At 47.1% G+C, this 21,488-nt stretch overlaps 1 protein-coding gene across 2 annotated transcripts in view; it reads left to right on the top strand.

Moving 5' to 3' along the window:
- The window catches only part of furina (furin (paired basic amino acid cleaving enzyme) a), a 115,187-nt gene that overhangs the window by 30,619 nt on the left and 63,080 nt on the right, over positions 1 to 21,488 (top strand). For both annotated transcript variants that reach the window (XM_012836554.3, XM_031569032.2), the window contains exon 3: positions 17,906 to 18,004. In XM_012836554.3, the coding sequence (XP_012692008.2) occupies positions 17,906 to 18,004 (99 nt within the window). The remainder of the gene's footprint in view (positions 1 to 17,905; positions 18,005 to 21,488) is intronic.

Below are 21,488 nucleotides of genomic sequence, written 5' to 3'. Positions count from 1 at the left end.
CTGTACTTTAGCAATCCGTTAAAGCTGTTATAGAAGGCTCCTAATTCAAGTCACGATAATTCATTTATTATCGATATAGAACGGCGATTAAAAATGTGTCCGAATTTGTTGCAGCCCTTCATATGCAAATATAACAGACACACCTCCCAGCCAGCCAAAAATAATAATTTCCACAATGTTAATTTTACCGTTTTTAAAATAATTTACCCAAATGAAAAAAGTCCACTCTGTAATGGCAACAGCAGTCCGGCTAACTGCCCGCCTGCGTCCGCTGAGGTCCTGCCTGTGCTGATGGCTGAAAGACTTTATGGAGCACTGTTCTGAGCTCACAAAGTCTTTGATGGGATTTTTGGGCACCACTCGTGTGTGTGTGTGTGTGTGTGTGTGTGTGTGTGTGTGTGTGTGTGTGGTGTGCGTATGCGTGCATGAGTAAAGTTTACTCTGAGTCGTAGAGCAGCAGCCACTGAGAGAACATTTTGCTGGGAAAGTCTGGAAAATGGCCACGGATAACTACCTCACCCTGGAGACGCTGTGTGACCAGATTTGATTCGGAGCTGATTTTTATCACCGCATTCCCATGGAAACCGCGGTGCCAGGCGAAATGAGGAAGGGAGCGTGCGCGGCCTCTTCGCCGTTGCATAACACGCTGCTTTTTGGGCCGCGGCTATCATTTCCCTGTTCCTCATATTTACAGGGAAAGGGTGGAGGACAGGGCCTGCAGTAGGGTGTGAGGTCGCGGGGTCGCGGGTTATGGCAGAGAGTCAGCTTAAGCTGATGCTGCACAGGTGTGACGCAGAGAGACGAAGAGAAGGAGTAGAGGCGGGGTTGGATGTCGGCTTGGCAAAAAAAAAAAAAAAAAACATCTTTTTAATTGTCAGCTGCACACTTGTTTGTGTGTGGGGGTTTTTGTAGGGTTGTTTTTCTTAAGAGAGGTTATTAAAAGGGTGTGAGTGTGCGTCTGTGCGGTTCAGCACTCACTTTCATGACAACCACAACAAAACATTTCCAAAGCCTGCCAGCATATTATTTTGTGTTGGAGCTGAAGTGCACTGCGCAAGATTGTGTGTGTGTGTGTGTGTGTGAGTGCGCACACTGCAGAAGAAAAACATGGCACCATCCCTCCAGGGATCCTGGTAAGCAGGCCTATTCCTGGCCGGCCGCAGCGTGGTTGTCTGTTTTTAGGGTGACCTCTGAGCCAGCTGGTCCCGGGGCTGTGACGGACCAGGTGACCGCTCCCTCCTGCCTCCCTCAGCTCCTCTGATGGGTCAATTAGGAGTCAGCATGGAGCCAGAAGGCTGGCCAGGGGTGGGCTTTATGGGTAGCCCTCTGGCCTTGGGCTGATGTGTGAGAGTGACAGCTCTATTCATTCACTGTTAGAGAGTGCGTGCGTGCTTATGTGTGTGCGTGCGTGCGTGCATGTGTGTGTTTTTCGTTGGTTAGTTTGCTGTTAAGGTCAAAGAAATATGAAAGTAAAAACGCAGAAGAAGAGACAATCACTCCGTCACAGCTCTGTGCGAGTGGTCCTGTGGTATTCTGTTTGGCATATGTGGGAGAGCTTTCATCTGTGTGTGTGTGTGTGTGTGTGTGTGTGTGTGTGTGTGTGTGTGTGTGTGTGTGTGTGTGTGTGTGTGTGTGTGTGTGTGTGTGTGTGTCTGCTAATCCTTGTTTGCGTCTCTGAATATGGAGCTGTTCCCGCAGTCCTCGCAGGCTTCATTTAAGCAGCAACCCCCCTGCCGTGGCCTGTCCGTCACTGCTCAGCACTCCTGAGCCACCGACATCTGCCCCTCTCTCTGCCCCTCTCTCTGCCCCTCTCTCTGCCCCTCACTATCCGTCTCTCTGCCCCTTTCTGCTCCTCTCTCTGCCCTGCCGTGCTCTGCTTGGAGAGCCACTCCAGGTCTTAATGAAGTGTCGTTAAAATAGAAACGAGCCAACAGGCTCATTAAACCCCTCTCCCAGCAGGCCAGGCTGGGGAGGGGGGTCTGCCACCTGATTGGTCGATTAAAACAGAGGGCCGCCGAGAGAGGAAGAGAAGCGAACGAGTAATGAGAGGACAGGAGAGGAGAGAAGAAGAGAACAGAAGAGAAGAGAAGAGAAGAGAGGGGATCTAAATTCCTTGGGCTGAGTGCCAGTCTTGTGCCTCCTGTGTCCTGTCCTGACCGCGGACCGGCCCTCTCCTTCTCTAAGTCTCCTCCCATTTACCTCTCCTTCACCTCTCTTTCTCCTCTCCTTCACTTCTCCTTCACCTCTCTTTCTCCTCTCCTTCACTTCTCCTTCACCTCTCTTTCTCCTCTCCTTTTCTAAGTCTCCTCTCCTTCCCCTCTCCTTCACCTCTCCTTCACCTCTCCTTGCCGCTCCTCCCTGCCTGATCAGCTCTAGTTGGTGTAATGACTACAGTTGTAATGGCTTACAGCTCCGTAATAAAGACTGACAGGGGAAATGAATCGATCGAGATAAAGACAGTTTCATCTTTTTTTTGTGGGGGTAAGTTTGTGTGTGTTTGTGTTCACTGGCACTTTTACCTGTCCACCAACGCACCACCTTGTCTTGTCGCACAGCATAAAAAGTGCCCAAAAAGTTTAAAGCACAGCTAGAAGAGAAAACAAGGACGTGGTCGTGGCGTTTTCAGTCTCGGCGCACACACACATGCGTCCCAGCTTCCACAAGGAGACTTATTGATTGTGTGACCTCCAGCCAGCCAGCGCAGGAGCACTCCATCTTCTGTCGGATAATAGCGACACGATTTTATGATGAAGCGAGTTAGTGCATTTACTCACGTCTGGATTTTGCCCCAAGGCCTCGGAGAGTGATAGATCTGAGGCATGAGAGCCCCTGACTGCCTCTCACACACAGACGCTCATATCTACCGCATGACAAATCACTAACACACCAGTCATATCACGCTCATGCTATTACGGTGCAGATTACGATTTATTTAAATTCTGTTGAGGAGGGCGATAAGGTCTGGTGGGGGGGTGACACACACAAACACACACAAACAAACACGTGAAATTCCACCTGGTGCCAAAGAAAGATCTCCAATCGCACAGCGGAGTTTAAGGTGAAAGACGTAAGAAACAGAATAACATTTCACTAACCTTCGCAAATCCCCATTTGTTATCCCTGAATTGGTGCAGGACCATGAAGGTTGTCTGGAAGAGATTCAGTCTTTACTCTGAGCCTGAAATTTCAGATTTAGACTTCACAAGTCATGAGCTTGGTGTCACCCTCTCTCTCAGACAAACACACACACACGCACACACAAACTCAAACAACGTGCTTGCCATGGGCAGTTGTTTAAGATGCGTCAAAGCAATTTGAGAGTGTTGTGCAAAGACCCTGATGCATTTTCCGACATGCCTGGGGGGCAGGAGAATGACTCTGCGCCTAATCGACTGCGCCTCATGTTTATGTATGAAGAGACGATTTTCTCTGCTGCGTCAAACTCAAGCGAGCACTTCAGCGCTTTGTCCAATCCCGACGTCGCTATGATGCCTCAGAGCGTTCTGTGGTCAGGCGGTAAATCACGTAGTCGATCAGGGACGTGACTCCCCCCCCCCCCCCTCCCCTCCCCGACAGCCTAAAATAAAAGCGTGCAGATGAATGTCGGTGCCCAGATGACGCTTTTTCTTTCCCGCTGGAAACTTGACTAATCATCTCATCTGCCCCTGCTGTAATAAGGCCGCGTCCCATGTGAAGGCTCGCTTCTGGCTCATCCGTGCGAGAGCCCGATGCCGAAAGCTGTCAGTCAAGCCGTCGCCTCTGGAGCGCGAGAGGACACATTTTCATCATCACTCATTACGGATTGTCGCGCGCCCCCCCCCCCCCCCCCTTGTGTTTTGCGAATGGGAACAATTATGATTCAACCTTGCACGACTCATACTAAGTTAAGGCTCCACACACTGTAACGTTACAGCCTAAAGACCAAAGACGTATACATCACTAGGTGACCCAAAGCCGGTGGCTTTCTTCTCTTTTCATCTGCAAGAGTGGGGTGGTGGTGGGGGGTGGGGGGGGGCGGCGGTGGGGAGGGGGTTGTGGTTATGAGTGTGATTATGCAACCAGCTCCTTTTGATATGGCGTCGGGCTGCTTGTTACACAGGGGGAGGTCGCTTTGAAAATCCATACTCCTGGCCTTCCTGGGTCCTTTGTGGAGTGAAATGGAAGCCATGTGCTGATGGCGGAGTGGGGCGTGGGGCTGCTTTATTAAAACAGCTTTGGGCCAGGCTTCAGAAGAGGAGAGGAGAGGAGAGGAGGGGAGGGGAGGGCCGGGCCGGGCTGGGCTGGGGTGTGGAGCTGCGGCATGGAGCTGCGGTCTCTCGATAAGGAGACCTAAGCAGACGTGTGCTCCCATAGCCGGCGGTGCATAGCAAGCAGGTAGAGTTCCTTTCCCCCCACAACAGATAGATGGGGGGGAAAGAGAGGGAGAGAGTGAAGGAGGTAAAAAAAAAAAAAAAGTGGTAATGGAGGTAATCGGGAGAAAGGAAATGGAAAAACGTTGGAAGGAGGTGGGTGGACGAGCGAAGATGGAGAGAGAGAGAGAGAGAGAGATGGGAGGAGAGGAGAGGGATATAAAGAGTAGGAAATAGAGAGGCCATCAGGGAGGGAGATCTAAAGACAGATGGATAGAGGAAGAGAACACAGAGAGAGGACGAAGATGAAAAGACGCGAGGAAGGAGAGGGTAAATGGGGAAAGGAAATAAAGCATAGGCAAAGTGAGAGACGGGCAGATCTAATGAGCGCGGGAGCCACGTGTTAAAGTCCTGTATCCTGGGTGAACAGGCCCGGGAGACACGCAGCCCCCGGCCCTCTGCCCTGGACAGTCTTCTGCCTTCAACCATAGAACTATAACACAGCACCATTTTGCTTATGACAACTTATGAAAGGACCATTTATGCACCGGAGGGGTTGATTGCTCATCTGTATCCGCTACAAAGAAATTGAGAATATGCGCGTGGGCCATTGTACCTCCACTGTGGTATTCCAGTGGTTTCAGACCAGCTGGTTTGAAGTGCCTACAGGGCCCATTAAGAAGGACTCGAGAAGGACCTAATTTCTGGGCTCTGTTCTAGCATTGGTGACTGCATTGGTGACAGCCTGAGAAGAGGCTCACTGGGCCCTTACATTAAGCGCCTGAGAAGAGGCTCACTGGGCCCTTACATTAAGCGCCTGAGAAGAGGGCCACTGGGCCCTTACATTAAGCGCCTGAGAAGAGGGCCACTGGGCCCTTACATTAAGCGCCTGATGAAGCTCGCCATTGTGCTGATGAGTGCTTTCTCCTTGACTTGGCTTCTGCTCTCTTAGAAAATGCTTTATCATTTCCATGGCTAAAGAGAGAGAGAGAGAGAGATTTTTCTTTTCAAAATGCAGCTATTAGTGGGTATAAAAGCCCCAGTTTTGGGCAGCCATGTGCTTCCCAGGTGGCACACTTGATTTAGGACGTCTGACGGCCCTAAAGATCTTTTCTGGACTCTCAAGTCGAAGGCGACTAAGTCATGGGAGTCCACTCCGCCTCAGCCTCTTAAGTCATGTCGGATTACTCATTCGACCCGAGGCAGTTGGGTGAGCACCATGGGAACAGAACCCTTTTCTCTGCTTTCCTTACCCCCTGCATCAGTCCATCTACTGGGGGGGCTTTGTCCAGACCGCCCTCCTCCTCCCTCCACATGTAATTTGGTTGCAGACTCACGCAGCGACGGAGCAGGTCAGGAAAAGTAGGCATTGTCCACTGACTCCCTTAAATGCCTGGGCGTAAAGATTAACTTCCCAGATGCTCCATCAACCCCTGTCCCGTGCTCGATGACTGCCTGATTGAAATGCTGTAGCCAGACAGGCTTGCTTATCAGTACAAAATAAAAAGGAGAGATGGAGGGGGCACGGAAAAGAACAGAGAAGTAGGAGAATAAATGTTTGGCTGTCTTGTTCCCCCTGACTTGGCAGCCGTGAATTGTGTCTGCCTCAGGAAAGTGATGTGAGTCGCAGAGATCTTTTTTCTTCTCGGAGCGATACCATTATACGCTTGAACCTCTCCACCTCCAGGGGGTTTGTCTGTTTTTTCTCAGTTTTCACTTTCTTTTATTTCTTAACCAAAGAATCAAATTGTGTTTAGACTCCATCATCACCAACTCAATCAGATTTTTTTTTTTTTTGCACAGACAACTTTAGGAGATGATTGTCTTCCTTCACCGCTACGGATAAAGTTAGTGTACCGGATTGGATGATTTGTCACTTGTTGTGTCTTAGAAGCGACAATACCGGAGACTGGAGTTATTTAGTGACAGAAATAACCTCTCAGTGTTATTTATAGTACAATCTTATAACAACTCTCTGAACTCTGGTTAAAGCTCAAATTGTCTGACTGACGTCAGGGGCAGGTCTGCTAATGTCAACTGAGAGTGGAGGCATTGAACAGAAAGTTTGACTACAGGCCTATTCTTCCAGTTCTTGTTTTCTTCATCTTTTTGCCTGTTTGCACATTCAGTCTTTTTTTTTCCCTCAGAGAGGGACGGCACTCATTTCGTCTGGTTGAGCAGTAGTCCACCATTTTATTGCCTTTCCAATCGACTGGGCATCGGGGAGCGCAGTAATTAAATGCTTATCTAATATCACTCAACGCCGTAAAACTTCCCTGTCCCATAGCTATTGCAAGTAACATTGAGAATCGTCTTTCAGAGCGGTGGTTTGTCTTTTGGATGGAGTCTAGACAACCACCAATATAAAGTGAGGTGAAATCAAGCAGGACTGAGAGTTCCCTTGGGACTTTGAGAAGGCTCCTCTACAAGTAGAGGTTGTTTCACGTAGGGTTTGCCGCTAATATTCCTAGCTTGCACAGGATAACCTTGGAGCTCGTTCCCAAAGCTGCAGTTTATGTTGGTGAGAGCGGCTCTACTCAAGTGTGTGTGTGTGTGTGTGTGTGTGTGTGTGTGTGTGTGTGTGTGTGTGTGTGTGTGTGTGTTGTGTGTGTGTGTGTGTGTGTGTGTGTGTGTGTGTGTTGTGAAGGCCATTTTTACACGCCACAGAGATTTGAATGAAAGCTTTTCCCCATCTCTCAGCAAGTCTCCAAGGCCACAGTTTTGTACTTTTTCAGTCAGAGAAACACAATCATTGTTTTTGCCTGAAATCTCACAATTTTTTTGGACATGCAAGTCAGCCCGAGATATTCTTAGGAAAAGCTACAATTATATATATATTTTTTTTGCCCGGATATTAGTAAGAGTGTAGCTGATATATTTTTGAAATGCTAATGTATTCAGGCACTTTAATTTTTTCAAGAGAACATTGTATGATTCGTCTCTTGCTGTTCCCCCTGATACAGACACAGACGCACATACAGACCTACACGCACTGAGCTGTGTGTTTGCTGCTGTGACTTTGTTGTTTTGTCTTAATGCTTCCTGTGAGGGGAAAGGTCTGTTTCTGTTCAGCTTTGGTTGGGTCAGGAGGATGGTGACAGCCTTTGAGCGCGCTCAGACACGATACATGCCTTCATATGGCTACTGTCTCGACCCACGGTCACATGAATTCCAACAGCAGTTCAAATTTCAGCTCCACCGGAACCTCGTCCATTGTATATCAACATATCTTAACGCCAGTGTTACCTCTCACCTCTAGGCTATGTGTTTACCTCAAATATGCTTGCTCTTGCTCTATAATACCAGTCGTGAGGGCTGTTTGATGCATAGAGCATCTGTTCATTTGGTTGAGGAGTTGGACAGTTCCACTTGATATCGTGATCAAAATGGCTTGTGGCTCCTGGATGAAACCAAACAAACAGCCTTTGATACTTGGTGATACTTGGTTATGATGCAGAGTCCTCTGTGAGGGCCCGGGGCCGTGTCGCTCCTCTTCTCCCCGCTGTGCCAGTCTTCGTGCCAGTCTCCGACTACACCTCTGTTTCCAAACTTCCGCTGACGAAACGTTTGAAGTGTTTTTCGAGACCGCGCCTTTTCCCCACGACTGATCAGAGCCACACCCTGGCGCAGGACCCCCAGGAGCCTGTTGCCCTAGGCAACCGCAGTCATGAGTAACGTTGCACAGGAACAGTCTCCCGTGCTCTCTCTCGCTCTCTCTCTCTCTCTCTCTCTCTCTCTCTCTGACAACTGTGGCTATTTGTTTTCCACAGTAACTGACATTACAAGCCCAGCCACATGGCACAACAGACCCTGGCTACACTTATGGCTAAAGGCTAAAGGAAGGAAGAGTTTAAGTCGATCGATTTATTTAGCCGATTACAGATCAAACAAAAGCAGCCTCTTTTGAAAGGACTTGATGCGGGGGAGTGATTAGATGCTTCCGTAATGGCGCCCTACAGGGAATGTGCGGAGTCTTGGAAAGCATTTCATAATTGCCTTGTTCCCTTGAATGAAAATGTCAAAACGATGTTGCCGTTTAAAGCTGATAAAAGCCAACAATCATTTTCAAAACGATGCTGAGTGCAAATGTATGCTCATGGATAGCCAGAATGTCTAAAAGCATTTGAGAGCATTTAAGAGATTACATTGATGAGGTTGGGAATGGTGCTGCTGTTAGTGGTTGGGAAATCAACAAGGAGCACAGACTATGTTTTTGGGTTGTGTGCGTGTGTGTGTTTGTGAGGAGTGTTTGCATTTGTAGGGAGGGAAATCTAGGCATTATTCACTAACTTTGAGACTAAATACAGACTTGGCTTATATGACCTTCTTTGATATCTCCAGTTCACTTTTCACTAACTGTACTTTGCAGCTCACACACACACACACATTCAAAAGCATATGTTCACATATAGTGTTTAGATACCCACACACACACACAGTTCCGCTATCATAACCTAATTATATGAACAGACCTATCAATGTTATTGAATGTCACTACATGGCACCCGGAGATGATGTTAACGCCACGCTCCCAAGCATGTCGATAAGTGACTACCAACACACACCTCCTTCTGCCTGGGAAAGACTGCTTAAGGGGGTTAGAACAGCGGAATGCACTGGAGTGGAGTGCAGCCTGACACGTGACCCTGTGTCTGTGTGTGTGTTTGTGTGTGTGGTGTGTGTGTGGTGGTGTGTTGCCCTGATGTAGGCCACACCTGGACCAGAGATAGGTCTCAGCAGAATTCTCTGCTGACCCTATTTAAACACAGAAAGAAACACACACACACACACACACACACACACACACACACACACATACCACCAGTGCTGCTCTGTGTGACCAGCTCCATGAGTTCAGTTAGTGTGGAGAGTGATGGGGAGCGTGGGGAGAGAAACACACATGGGAGGACTCCCGCAGCAGGAGTGGTCCATCTGCTCCTCTGGCCCAGGATAACTGCTCGTTATCTGCTGTTGTGTGTGTGTGTGTGTGTGTGTGTGTGTGTGTGTGTGTATGGTCTTACAACCCTTCTACACTCCAGACAGCAGTTGGCATGGGGTGTGGTTCCACAAAACTTTATATACACCACCAATCCCTTACGGATTTAAAAGTAGCTCTTTGTGCTCTTTGTGGGGGGGGGGGTATTGGCTAAGAGTGCATATACCGTTATATCCCTGGAATATCAGTGTAGAATTAACACTGGTGAGGGTTGCACACAAGCACACACACACAGGTTGGCTGTGGTGGGAAGTCCACACCAAGAGTGTGTGTGTGTGTGTGTGTGTGTGTGAGGATAGCAAGAGTAAGGCCATGCCAAGTGAGCGAGTGAAGGACAGCGTAAACAGGAAGCATCTGGTCTGGATCGTGCTAGACTGGGGCAGCCCCGACTGGTCACCCTGGCCGCATGTGTGTCTGTGTGTGTGTGTGTGTGTGTGTCTGTGTGTGTGTGTGTGTGTGTGCGCGTGTGTGTGTGCGGCAGACTGACTTTAATATAGACCACCTAGACCAAAGCCAAGTAGCCCCGGTGCCAAGTAGCAGTGCGATCAGGAGTGTCTGAGGCTGAGGCTGAGGCTGAGGCTGCGTCGACAGTCCCCTCCCGCCCCCTGGGCTGGTTGTGAAGCTCTGCCTCTCAGACACAACAGGGGAGAGGCATTTGCAATGCAAACAAGCGGTAGGAGCTCTCTGTCGAACCACTACACCTTGCACACGCTCACACAGCTCAACTCCCTCCCAAGAGGATCTACTTGGCAAACAGAAAGGACCAAACACGAACAGACATATGCACACAGACACACAGGAATGCACACACACACACACACACACACACACACACACACACACACACACACACACACACACACAATCACAAGCTTTTTGGAAGGGGGGGGAAAAAAAGAAACAAGAGAATGCTCATTACCGTGAATATTAACGAGATTGATGCATGGGGGACTGAACGTGGTAATCGTTCCAGAAGAACTGGTATTTCAGCTCGTTTTGTGCAATCAGTGCCTCATTGCTCATGTTCTGTGTGTGTGTGTGTGTGTTTGCGGCTTTTCGGCGAGTCGTTACAATTTTCCTAAATCACCTCTTATCAGTACCGGGGCAGTTAAGAGGCCGCTGTTTGGTTAGCGCCGGGCAGTTAAAGTTTAAGCTGCTGAGATGTGTGAGATGTGTTTAGTGTGAGATGTGTGAGATGTGTTTATTATGGGAAGACTACAGGCCAGACGTACAGCGTCCTCCCGTGGGTCATAGCATGGTGGGGGTGGGGGGTGGACTGGTATTGTGTTTATGTACGCACACATGTACACTGGGAAAAAATGCAAATTACAGTTACACACACACACACACACCAAAAGGTGGCCGTGTTGGGTAAATGAGCACACACTCCTTCCTCCTAATTAGACTGGGTGACGGGAGGGCAGAGTCAGGGGGCAGCACCATGCACATCATCACAACATCTCTGAACTAGTCTCCCTACAGGCTACTTACACACACGCTACCCCTCTCTCTCTCTCTCTCTCTCTCTCTTATCGTCCCTCTCCCTGTTTCTATCTCCCTCACGTTCTCTGTTTGTACCTACAGACAAGCCCCCTCTTTCTTCTCTCTCTCTCTCTGTTCTTTGATTGTACTCCCTCCCCACACACACTTTCTTTCTGTCTCCCTGGCGATGAAGAATGTGGGGTGTTTTAGAGGGGTAATAGGGGTGATCCCTCTCTAAACTCTCTCTTATGGTCTAGCCTATCTGTTTGTGTCTATAGATAATGTGTGTGTGTGTGTGTGTGTGTGTCTGTCTCTGTGTGTGTGTGTGTGTGTCTGTGTGTACAGTGGCTCCTGCGGGTTCCACCATCAGCTTTTGTAAACTTTGCCAGAGAAGTTCTCTGATAAGCCTCCTCACCTCCTTTCAACTGGTGCTTGTATGTCTCTGTGTGTGTGTGTGTGTGTGTGTGTGTGTGTGTGTGTGTGTGTGTGTGTGTGTGTGTGTGTGTGTGGGTGTGTGTGCTTGTATGTCTGTGGGTGTGTGTGCTTGTATGTCACTCTGTGTGTGTGTGTGTGTGTGCTTGTATGTGTTTCTGTGTGTGTGCTTGTATGTCTGTGTGTGTGTGTGTGTGTGCTTGTATGTCTGTGTGTGTGTGTGCTTATACGTCTGTTTGTGTGTGTGTGCTTGTATGTCTGTGTGTGAGCTTGTATGTCTCTGTGTGTGTGTGTGTATCTGTCTACGTGACAGTTTTGCTGCTCTCCCCGCGAGCCAGCCTGCCCGCCTTCACACACATGTGTGGGTGTTGCGGCTGCAATAGATCTATTTAATCTGATATTAAGACTGAGAACAGGGAGGTGTTTAGTGTGTGTGTATCTCTATGTTGGGTGTGTGCAGTTATATCATGGGGATAGCCCTCTGCTCTGGGGGGTTGCTGGATAGGGAGGTGCTGATGAGATATAGGTCTGATATGATGAGAACTGCAGCCGCATCGCCTGTCAATCCTTTCTGTCCTCTTTCCATTTCTGTATCTGTTTCTTTCTTGTATTCTTTCTTTCTCTCACTCTTTCTCTATGTATCTCATTTTTTCTGTTCTCTCTTTGTCCTCCAGATGGATTTTTCTCCCTTATCTATGTTCACACAAAGTGGACACGCGCCCACACACACACACACACACACACACACACACACACACACACACACACACACACACACACACACACACACACACACACACACACACACACACACACTCTCAGTGCTCCCAGCTCTCTTTATCACTCTTTAAAAGAGATTCTGTCCCAGTGGAAATATGCATGCTTCTTTACAGCATGTCAGTGTGTGTTTTTTTTTTTTTCTCTCTTTCCCTTTTTGTTTTCTCCATCACTTTATCTCCATCCTCACCCCCCTCCTTCACTTTCCCTCTCTCCTCCCTCAAGTCATCCTGCTTTTGTTATTGTGCTCGTATTCACTCTCTGGTTAAAGGTAATCTCTCTCTGTCTGTCTGTGTGTGTGTGTGTGTGTGTTTGTCTCTCTTGCTTAAGACTTTGCCTTTTTCCAATCCTTTTTTCTTCTTTACTTCAGTGGCTTTGTGTGTGTGTGTGTGTGTGTGTGTGTGTGTGTGTGTGTGTGTGTGTGTGTGTGTGTGTGTGTGTGTGTGTGTGTGTGTGTGTGTGTGTGTGTGTGTGTGTGTGTGTGTGTGTGTGTGTGTGTGTGTGTGTGTGTGTGTGTGTGTGTGTGTGTGTGTGTGTGTGTGTGTGGGCTGTGTGATGTGTGTCAGCTTGCCTTAATCCGGAGTGTTTACCCCTGATTGAATGGGATAAGACGGATGCCTGCATGGCTCAAATTTAAACCCTTCTCTGTTTTATCATATGTGCATATTATGTCACATACACTTAAATACACACACACACACACACACAAAGAGCGAGAACTTCCTCTGTCAAATTTGATGTGTGACATCATTTTAAGTGTTTTGTTACACACAAATATAACACCGTATTATTGTGCACACGCGCACCCACACACCCACACACATGCGCATACAGCACTGCATATTATATTTACCTGGAGCTTCTAGCACAGATATCAGAATCTGTAAGCATCTGTTTCTTTGTGTGTGTGTGTGTGTGTGTGTGTGTCCATGACTCATAAGGCTCTTGCGTAAGTCTTCACCTGACTGAGGCGGTCATGCTCTGAGGGTTGGGTTGGAAGCTGGGTCCGCTGTGAGCTTCAGACAGGCACATCCAGCTGAACAACACACACACACACACACATACACTAACTGACAGGTTTGTTGATTCGCCACAAAATCAATGTCCTTCTGAGGATCTCGTAATAATGATGGATGAAGCTCCCAGTCTGTAAAGGGAGAGGGATGGCGGTGGGGTAACTCTCATATGATGGCTAATGCTTAGTGCACACAAGATCATTAGAAATGATCATTAGAAATGTAGTTATTTTTGTGTGTGTGTGTGTGTGTGTGTGTGTGTGGGTATACATGTATGAGGGTAACAACAGTCTCGACATGGTTCCCCTTGGAGAACCCTACAAAATGGTGCCTCACACAGGGGCAGGAAATAGGCTAGCTTCTGTACGTTGGACGTTGGACAGAGACAGCTCTGAAGACTCGGTAGAGAAACTGTCGATGTTTTTGAACGGAGGAGAAAGCGAGAGCAGAATGAAGATGCCCGAGTCAGGTGTTTGAGAGTGAGAGAAAAAGAGAGAGAGCGCGAACACACACACACACGAGACATAAACCATGTTTTTCATCAACAGATGCCCTACAGATGAATGCTCAGTTTGTCAGCATGTAAATCTGCCCAAGATAGATAGCTAGAAGCCGGACTGTGTGCTGGTGAAATGTATGGCATGTTGAGTCATCATGCACACAAAGCATGAGCTTGCACACACACACACACACACACACGCACACACAAACACACACACACACACACACACAGACGCAAAAACAGGAGGGTGTATTTATAGCACAAGGCCTGGGCTAAATGTTTATCACTTGGAAAATACTTCAGAGCTGCAGTCTAGTGAGCTATGAAGCACACAGCCGAACCTTTAATGTGTGTTTGTATTTGTGTGTGTGTTTGTATTTGTGTGTGTGTGTGTTTGTATCTGTGTGTTTGTATTTGTGTGTGTGTGTGTGTGTGTGTGTGTTTGTATCCGTGTGTTTGTATTTGTGTGTGTGTATTTGTGTGTGTGTGTGTTTGTATTTGTGTGTATGTGTGTGTGTGTGTTTGTATCTGTGTGTGTTTGTATTTGTGTGTGCCTGCGATGTGAGAGGACTTTCAGAGGTGGTCAGTTGATCATAACAGCCGTGATTCAGCACCGTAGCCTTGAGATGAGCGAAACCCATCCAAGCCACTCACACAACACATGGCCACCAGAGTGTCCCCCCCTCAGCCAGCCTCCAGCAGCCGCAGCAGCAGGCTCTCCCGTCACGGCTGCCCAGGCAGGGAGTGCCAGGGGGGGACGGCTAGGCTGGAGACACTGGAGCTCTCATCCTGAAGCTCAGCTGGCTGCAGCTCGCTACCATTTGGCCATGGATTAGGGGACCGCCATGAGCAATCTAACGCACCTGGTGGTGTTTACGATGACAGACGTGTGTGTGTGTGTGTGTGTGTGTGTGTGTGTGTGTGTGTGTGTGTGTGTGTGTACCCTTGCGTGTGCATGCGAGTGTGCCTGTGTATTGGTTTGAGCAAGCTTTTAGTAAGATACCAATTAAGGTAGGGTCTGTTTAGCACTAGGTTTGAGATATTGGTGCGCGCACACACACACGCACAAACACGTCCTGCTGAAGGAAATCATGCACAGATCAATATGCCAAAGCTTTCGGCATTGACTGGTTTTTACAAATGCCTCTCCAAAGTGCAATATTTGCAGTTTGAAATCAATGTGTGTGTGTGTGATTATGGAATTATTCCTGGATGGTCAGAAGAATCATGAAGTGGCATTGCCATCTCTCACCCTGTGGACATCCGTTTCCCCTTTATGAGCGATGGCTTTGCAGTGATACAGATCTAGGGCCGGGAACCTCCATGGAGTGTGTGTGTGTGTGTGTGTGTGTGTGTGTGTGTGTGTGTGTGTGTGTGTGTGTGTGCGCATCTACGCCTGAGTGTGTGTCAGTGCGTGCTTATCTCTGTGTGTGTGTGTGCAGTGTTTCCCCTACCGTTATATTAGGGGGGCGCCCCGCCCCCCCAACGGCACCCCCCGCCCCCCCTGGAAGGTCAAGTTAATTTTGTTCAATTTTATTTTCTATAAAGCGCCAGATCACAACGGAAGTAATTTAAGGTTACCTTTCCTATAGAACAGGTCTATAGCTTGTTATTTTATTAAACAAAATAAATAGCCTTATGTTATTTATCTTATTTACACGACGGCATGTAATATCTGTCTCTACATGGTCGCGCGTTTACAATTCTCTGCTCTCTGTATCGCGCATGGCGGAGTTCCGCCGCGATGCGCACAAACACAGGTGAGCACGCTCCCACCAGCGGACAGAATTGGGCTTAAGAATCAGTGCACAGCTACGGACACTTTTAAGCTTTAAAAAACTAATATCCAGGCGTTCATGAATCCGGCAGAGATCTTTTCCTAGGTAGGGTCGACAATGAGGCCCAATGAGAATGGCTACAATAGACAGAATGGCGTACAGAATGTCCGCACCGAAAATTCAGAAATAGATCTGGCTTCCATTTTTTATCATTTTCCGCGAGTTGTGCGTGGCCCTTTTTACATAGAGTCTGGTAATAAATCTATGAAATGTAACGAAAATTATTTATTTTGCTGTGAATAATGAAGGAAGCAATAAATCCGATTATTTGCCAAACCCTCAAGAGCTGTTGCCATGGAGATTTAACGTTACTTTCTGTTTGAAGACAAGGTAGCAGCTAGTGTTGAAGAATGGATGACTTGAAATTGGACGACTTTAAATTAATATATGAAATTGAACATCAACACCTATACGGATAAAATAAATAAACGGCAGAAACACAGGCAGGACGTCAGATGACAAAACAGATCATAGTGACACAGGCTGGTTTTTTTTTTTCGTCATATGAAGGCTGAGACATTCATAACATTTTATTCAGTCTTACTGGTCCTTTTGTAATGCCAACATGTGCACTACGTTGTGGATAAGTAAAGCCTATTTTGCTACATTTTTGTAGTCCTGGTAATCTTTTGTTTGGCATATTGGTGAGGTTATTAAGAGGACCATTTCTCAATCGTTTTGTTCTTGATGAATTAATGTTTGTTTATTAATCAATTCTTTTTCAACAAATAACTCAATTATAATTACAAAGAGGACAATTCACAACTTTTTATCGCAACTTTCACTTGTTTCGCCAATTTCATTGCAACAAAAACCTAAACATAAAAACTTTTATCGCAACTTTTTGGAAAAGCTCCTGCAAAATCAGGAATTTTAGGCCGCAAATATCCAGAAAGATACACCACTGCAGCGACAAAAGCTGCACACTTTGTGGATAATTGTCATAAAAAGACATGTTCCGATGTTTAGTTGTTATATTGACTGCTGTCATTAAAAGAAACACATGAACACCATGATTCCTTTAAGCGTTTGTGTCGGTGGCCACGCCGCGCCGTGCACCGTGCACCGTGCCGCACCCCCCCCCCCCAAAGCTGTAAACCTGGGGGAAACACACAACTGGTGCGTGCGTGCGTGCGTGCGCGCGTGCGTGCGCAAGCACACGGGTGGCTCGTAAAGCCGAACAAAGATAAAAACGAGTCCCTTGCTTTATAGGAGGGCTGTTAACAGAGAGACAGGTACAGTGCTGTGGCTTTTAGAGCGCCGTAAAGCTGGGGGCCATTACAGACTCCCCTCCCTCTGCTGAGGGCCAGGCCAGGCCAGGACAGGACGGGACGGGAGGAGAGAGACGAGATCGAAGAGAAAGGGGATCTGGACAGGAAGACATAGGAGGACAGGAGAATATAAAAGATTGAAGAAGAAATGGGAGGAGAAATGAGGAAAGAAAAGATAGAAGCGAAGAAGAGGAGAGAAGGACAGGGCATCGGAGTAGGGGGAGGTATTGGGCAACTGGGACAGTTGCTGTGTGTGTGTGTGTGTGTGTGTGTGTGTGTGTGTGTGTGTGTGTGTGTGTGTGTGTGTGTGTGTGTGTGTGTGTGTGTGTGTGTGTGTGTGTGTGTGAGAGAGAGAGACAATGGGAGAGATGGACACAGATTGGAGATGCAATTGATTTGGCTTCTAAATGGCTCATGAGATTACATGAAAGCCCAGCGCAACCGTAGCACTACTGTCCCGTTCGATTTCTCTCTCTCTCTCCTTCTGTCTTTCTCTCTTGCTCTGCCTCTCTCTCTCTCTCTCTGTGGACTTGCAGAGAGGTTGATTATATTACACACTCCCTCATGGCTCATCCTCTTTTAACCCCCCCCCCTCTCCGTGAGCTCTTTCAGAACTGTTACATCAGCGCTGAATGAAAGCCATTGATTGGGAGATTGATTAGTGTTGGTGTGCTGTATTCATTTTGTCAGCTAGTTATTTGGTTTTAATTTGGTTTTAGTCTTAAACCTATTTTCCACACAGTTTTGTTCAGTGTCCGTGTCTCTACATAATATATGCAATATACCCTTAACGCAAAGAAAGTGCATTTCTTTACAGATGATCTCAAAAGTGCATGTAACTCTCACTCGTATCGGTGTCAACATGGAATGAATGCAACTGTGAAACAAGCTCTCAGTGCATTTCAAATGAGCAGCAACTGAATTGACGGAAATAGCCTGCTAGTGTATTTGTTTTTCCAATGCCGTTAACTTCCTGGCACACAGTGCATACGGTCTCTCCAAAATTGGCTGCAAAGGTTCAATGTTTTAAACGTACTCAAGGCAAATTCCGGACCAAAAAAACGAACAGAAAGAGGTCTGTGGCAAACACATCCGAGATTTTGATGCCCTCTCGTCCTGGTCATGGCATGGTTGCCACCGAACCTATTTCATCATAGTTTTTCATCAACGAAATGAGCAATAGTGTGGTTCTGCCTGTTTACAACTCTGACATTTTGTTTGTTCCTTTCTGTCTTTCCACAGGTGTTTGGTGATATTTACCACTTCCGTCATCACAGGGTGGTTAAGAGGTCGCTGTCCGATCACCGTGGTTACCATGTGCGACTCCACAGCGAAGCTCAGGTGAGGGAGATGGTGTCTACTTTTAGAATGATTTATCTTCCTTCACTCAATGAGTCCCCTTACATCCTGATGCTGTGTGTGTGTGTTTGTTTGTTTGTGTCTGTGTGTTTGTTTGTGTGTGTGTGTGTGTGTGTGTTTGGGAGTGTATATATTTGTGTGTCTGTCTGTGTGTTTGTGAGTGTATATGTTTGTGTGTGTGTGTTTGTGAGTGTATATGTTTGTCTGTGTGTGTGTATCATGTGCCTTTTCTCATATTTCCTCCTCTTGCTGTGTTCTGGTCACTGAATCCCTCCCTGCCGTCTCAGCATGCATTTGAATGCCAAACACTCTGCAGTCCCCTCACGCAGCACCGACAGGGACCATTTTTCTGGATGTCATTTTCTTTTCTTTTCCTTCCTTCTTTTAAAAGCAGATACCCACTTATTGTGTCATGCGAAAATACTTTTTCTCAGTGACCGATTCCAGCAGAAAAAAAGAAAACTGCCTTTTTCTTTCTCTTCCTGGTCGTCCAGGTGGTAAATTAGTGCACTGTCCAGCCTGACTGAAGAGTCACCCTGAGAAGCTGTGTGTGTGTGTGTGTGTGTGTGTGTGTGTGTGTGTGTGTGTGTGTGTGTGTGTGTGTGTGTGTGTGTGTGTGTGTGTGTGTGTGTGCGTGCGTGCATACGCACACGCATACTCTCTCTCTCTCTCTCTCTCTCTCTGTGTGTGTGTGTGTGTGTGTGTGTGTGTGTGTGTGTAAAGTCACTCTCCCCTCCGTGACAGGCCCAGACGGAGCCTCTGCTCCATGGAGACCCCATTACTCACACACCCACAGGGAACTGCTGCACTACCCCCCCCTAAGAATGCTGAGGTGTGTGTGTGTGGAGCCCTGAGCCATGAGGCTTGGCCTGCGGGAGCCACTCATATTGCCGTTTTAATAGATGTCACTGATGTTTCACAACATCCTCTTTCCTTTATTTGCCTTTTTCTCTCTTTGGCTCTGCCACCACCCCTCCCTTTCTTCTCCCTCCCCCTTTCTTTTAAAGGAGAGATGCAAAGCATCCTCAGTAAACCTGTGTGTGTGTGTGTAACTGATCTCTCAGATGGGCCCTGATGCAGTGAAGGAATGCTTTAGGAAGGACTTTTTTTTTTTCCTGTTGACCTTTTTTCATCACCCTTTTAAAGAGAGGGGTCATGTTGGTAATGCTGCAGTGGTCAGACGCTAGTTGGCCTGACTCTATTATCTATCTTAGTGATTCACTCACTCTCTCACACACACACACACACACACACACACACACACACACAGGCATATTTCTGATGGCAGCGGTCCGCTTCTGCCTCCCCTGTTTTGCGGATCCTTTTAACAAAGGAAAATAAAAGCCTCTTGTCTCTGACTGGCTGTCATGGGTTTGAAAGGCCGACTCTTTGAAGTATAACCTCAGCTCTTCAGAATCATCTCCTCTACAACGTACAAACATGCAAACACAATCATAACACACGTGTATACATACACACACACACACATTACTCAGGAAGAGCTAGAGAATATGTCATTCATCAGTGCCTAGATCAGAGGGGCTGCTAGATCAGAGGAGTGTGTGTGTGTGTGTGTGTGTGTGTGTTTGACGTGGATGTGTTTAAGAGCCTAATGGATGCCTGTTGGCTGGTTGAGCACAGTCCATTACTCACCTCTGTTTGAGTGTGCTGTCTGTTCACATGCCAGATTCACAGCAGCACAGACGTCCGGCTCCAACACACACACACACACACACACACACACACACACACACACACACACACATATACAGAGGCACACATTGAATCTTACACATTATGTCAATGTCTAACGCATGCACTCTCATATTCACACGCTCACACACACACTCACACACACATGCAAGTGGGAGCAATGAGTAGTTGGTGTTAGAGCCACTCTCAGACGTGTGCTATCTCAGAGGGCTGGCAGAGGGAGAAAGAGGGGCCTTGTTCCAGGAGGCACTCCCAGCATCCTCTCTCTGAAGTACACTCGTCATGACATCACTGATAAGAGGAGCCGCAGTACCTGGGCTCCTGTGAAGTGCTCAAGGGAAGTCTGTGTTTGGAACAGAGCCCTTGGAAGTCTGTGTTTGGAACAGAGCCCTTGGCTGGTACAGTACCTGGGCTCCTGTGAAGTGCGCGAGGGAAGTCTGTGTTTGGAACAGAGCCCTTGGAAGTCTGTGTTTGGAAAACACGGACAGGCCTGAAGTCTGCAGGCTCTGGGCTTTTTTTTTCTTTCTTCATTATTTGATTCCCACTGGTGAGTTTTGTCCAAAAATGTGTTTTTTGATTTGACTTCAGCATTTTTTGGCCTCAGAAGAGTTGTAGGGTGAGGTGAAGATCAGGGTGAAGATCAGCTCTTCGCTCTTCGCCCATAACCTGAACATTTGGCGCTCTGCCTGCTGGGATATCTGCTCGGCCTGGCCTGCCTGTCGGGCTTCCTGTTGTTTGATTTCTTTCCCCTCCCATACTTCCTTTCTGGGGAAGAGGAACTCTCGAGGTATAAGGATTTAGTCGCAGGACTCACCTGGCAATAGACTGTGGAATGCTCTCCAGAAGACATTCATAAACAGTTTTGAGAACCAGCTTGGAAGCTCCTAAAGACCTGGTGGGGATTTTAGTCCGTTTTTATGACAAGCTTTTCCTGCGGTATTACTGAAAGTCTGATTGGCCAAAGATGGCACGGCTCTAAAGAGAAATTGAAGTTTGTGTTTACTGTATAGAAGAAGGTCGGGTTGAGACGAGGCAGACTCACTTGCCTAGTTTCCCCATTGAGCTACCAAAATGCAACAACACAATGTCTGATTGGCTATCACAAATTATCCCCCAAGTGAAATAAAATTCCCTCCATCATTTGTCTTTTCTGTTCTTTTGGCTTCCTATTTGAACAAAAGACTTGAAACTGGCCACCAAACAAACATGTTTTTGATCATAATAGTTTGTATGAAGTGTGCGTTAATCAGAAAGGTAGTCGGGTTGTGTTTGATTCCAGAGTCCTCGGCCACACCAGCAGTTCCATGCAGAATAGTGCACCAGTGAAGCCAAGATAAAAGGATCGAGTCTGTCATATACTATACCAGGCTACTACACTAATGTGGCTAAACAAATGAATGTTGTTAAAATGTGAAAATAGATACAAGCAAACATGACATTTCAGTTCATTTCATCGGGTGGGCTCACTAATTATGTCCAGGTTTCACCAAATTTACACAAAAATCAACACAAAACAGTGACTAATTATAATGGTAACTAATGTTAAAATTAGTGCTGTCAGTTTAACACGTTATTAACGGCGTTAACGCAAACCCATTTTAGCGCGTTCATTTTTTTTATCGCGCGTTCATTTTTTTTATTTTATTTATTTTTTTTTTTTTTTTTTAGATTAACGTTCTTTTTGGCCTCGCAAACTGTGTAGTAGGCTAACGTTACGGTTTGAGTGAATGGTGAGCGCGATACGGCGAAATGG

The sequence above is a fragment of the Clupea harengus genome, chromosome 6 (genome assembly GCF_900700415.2).
Source record: "Clupea harengus chromosome 6, Ch_v2.0.2, whole genome shotgun sequence".
In the NCBI taxonomy this organism is placed as follows: Eukaryota; Metazoa; Chordata; class Actinopteri; order Clupeiformes; family Clupeidae; genus Clupea; species Clupea harengus.
This window is presented reverse-complemented; position numbering and strand designations above follow the sequence as displayed.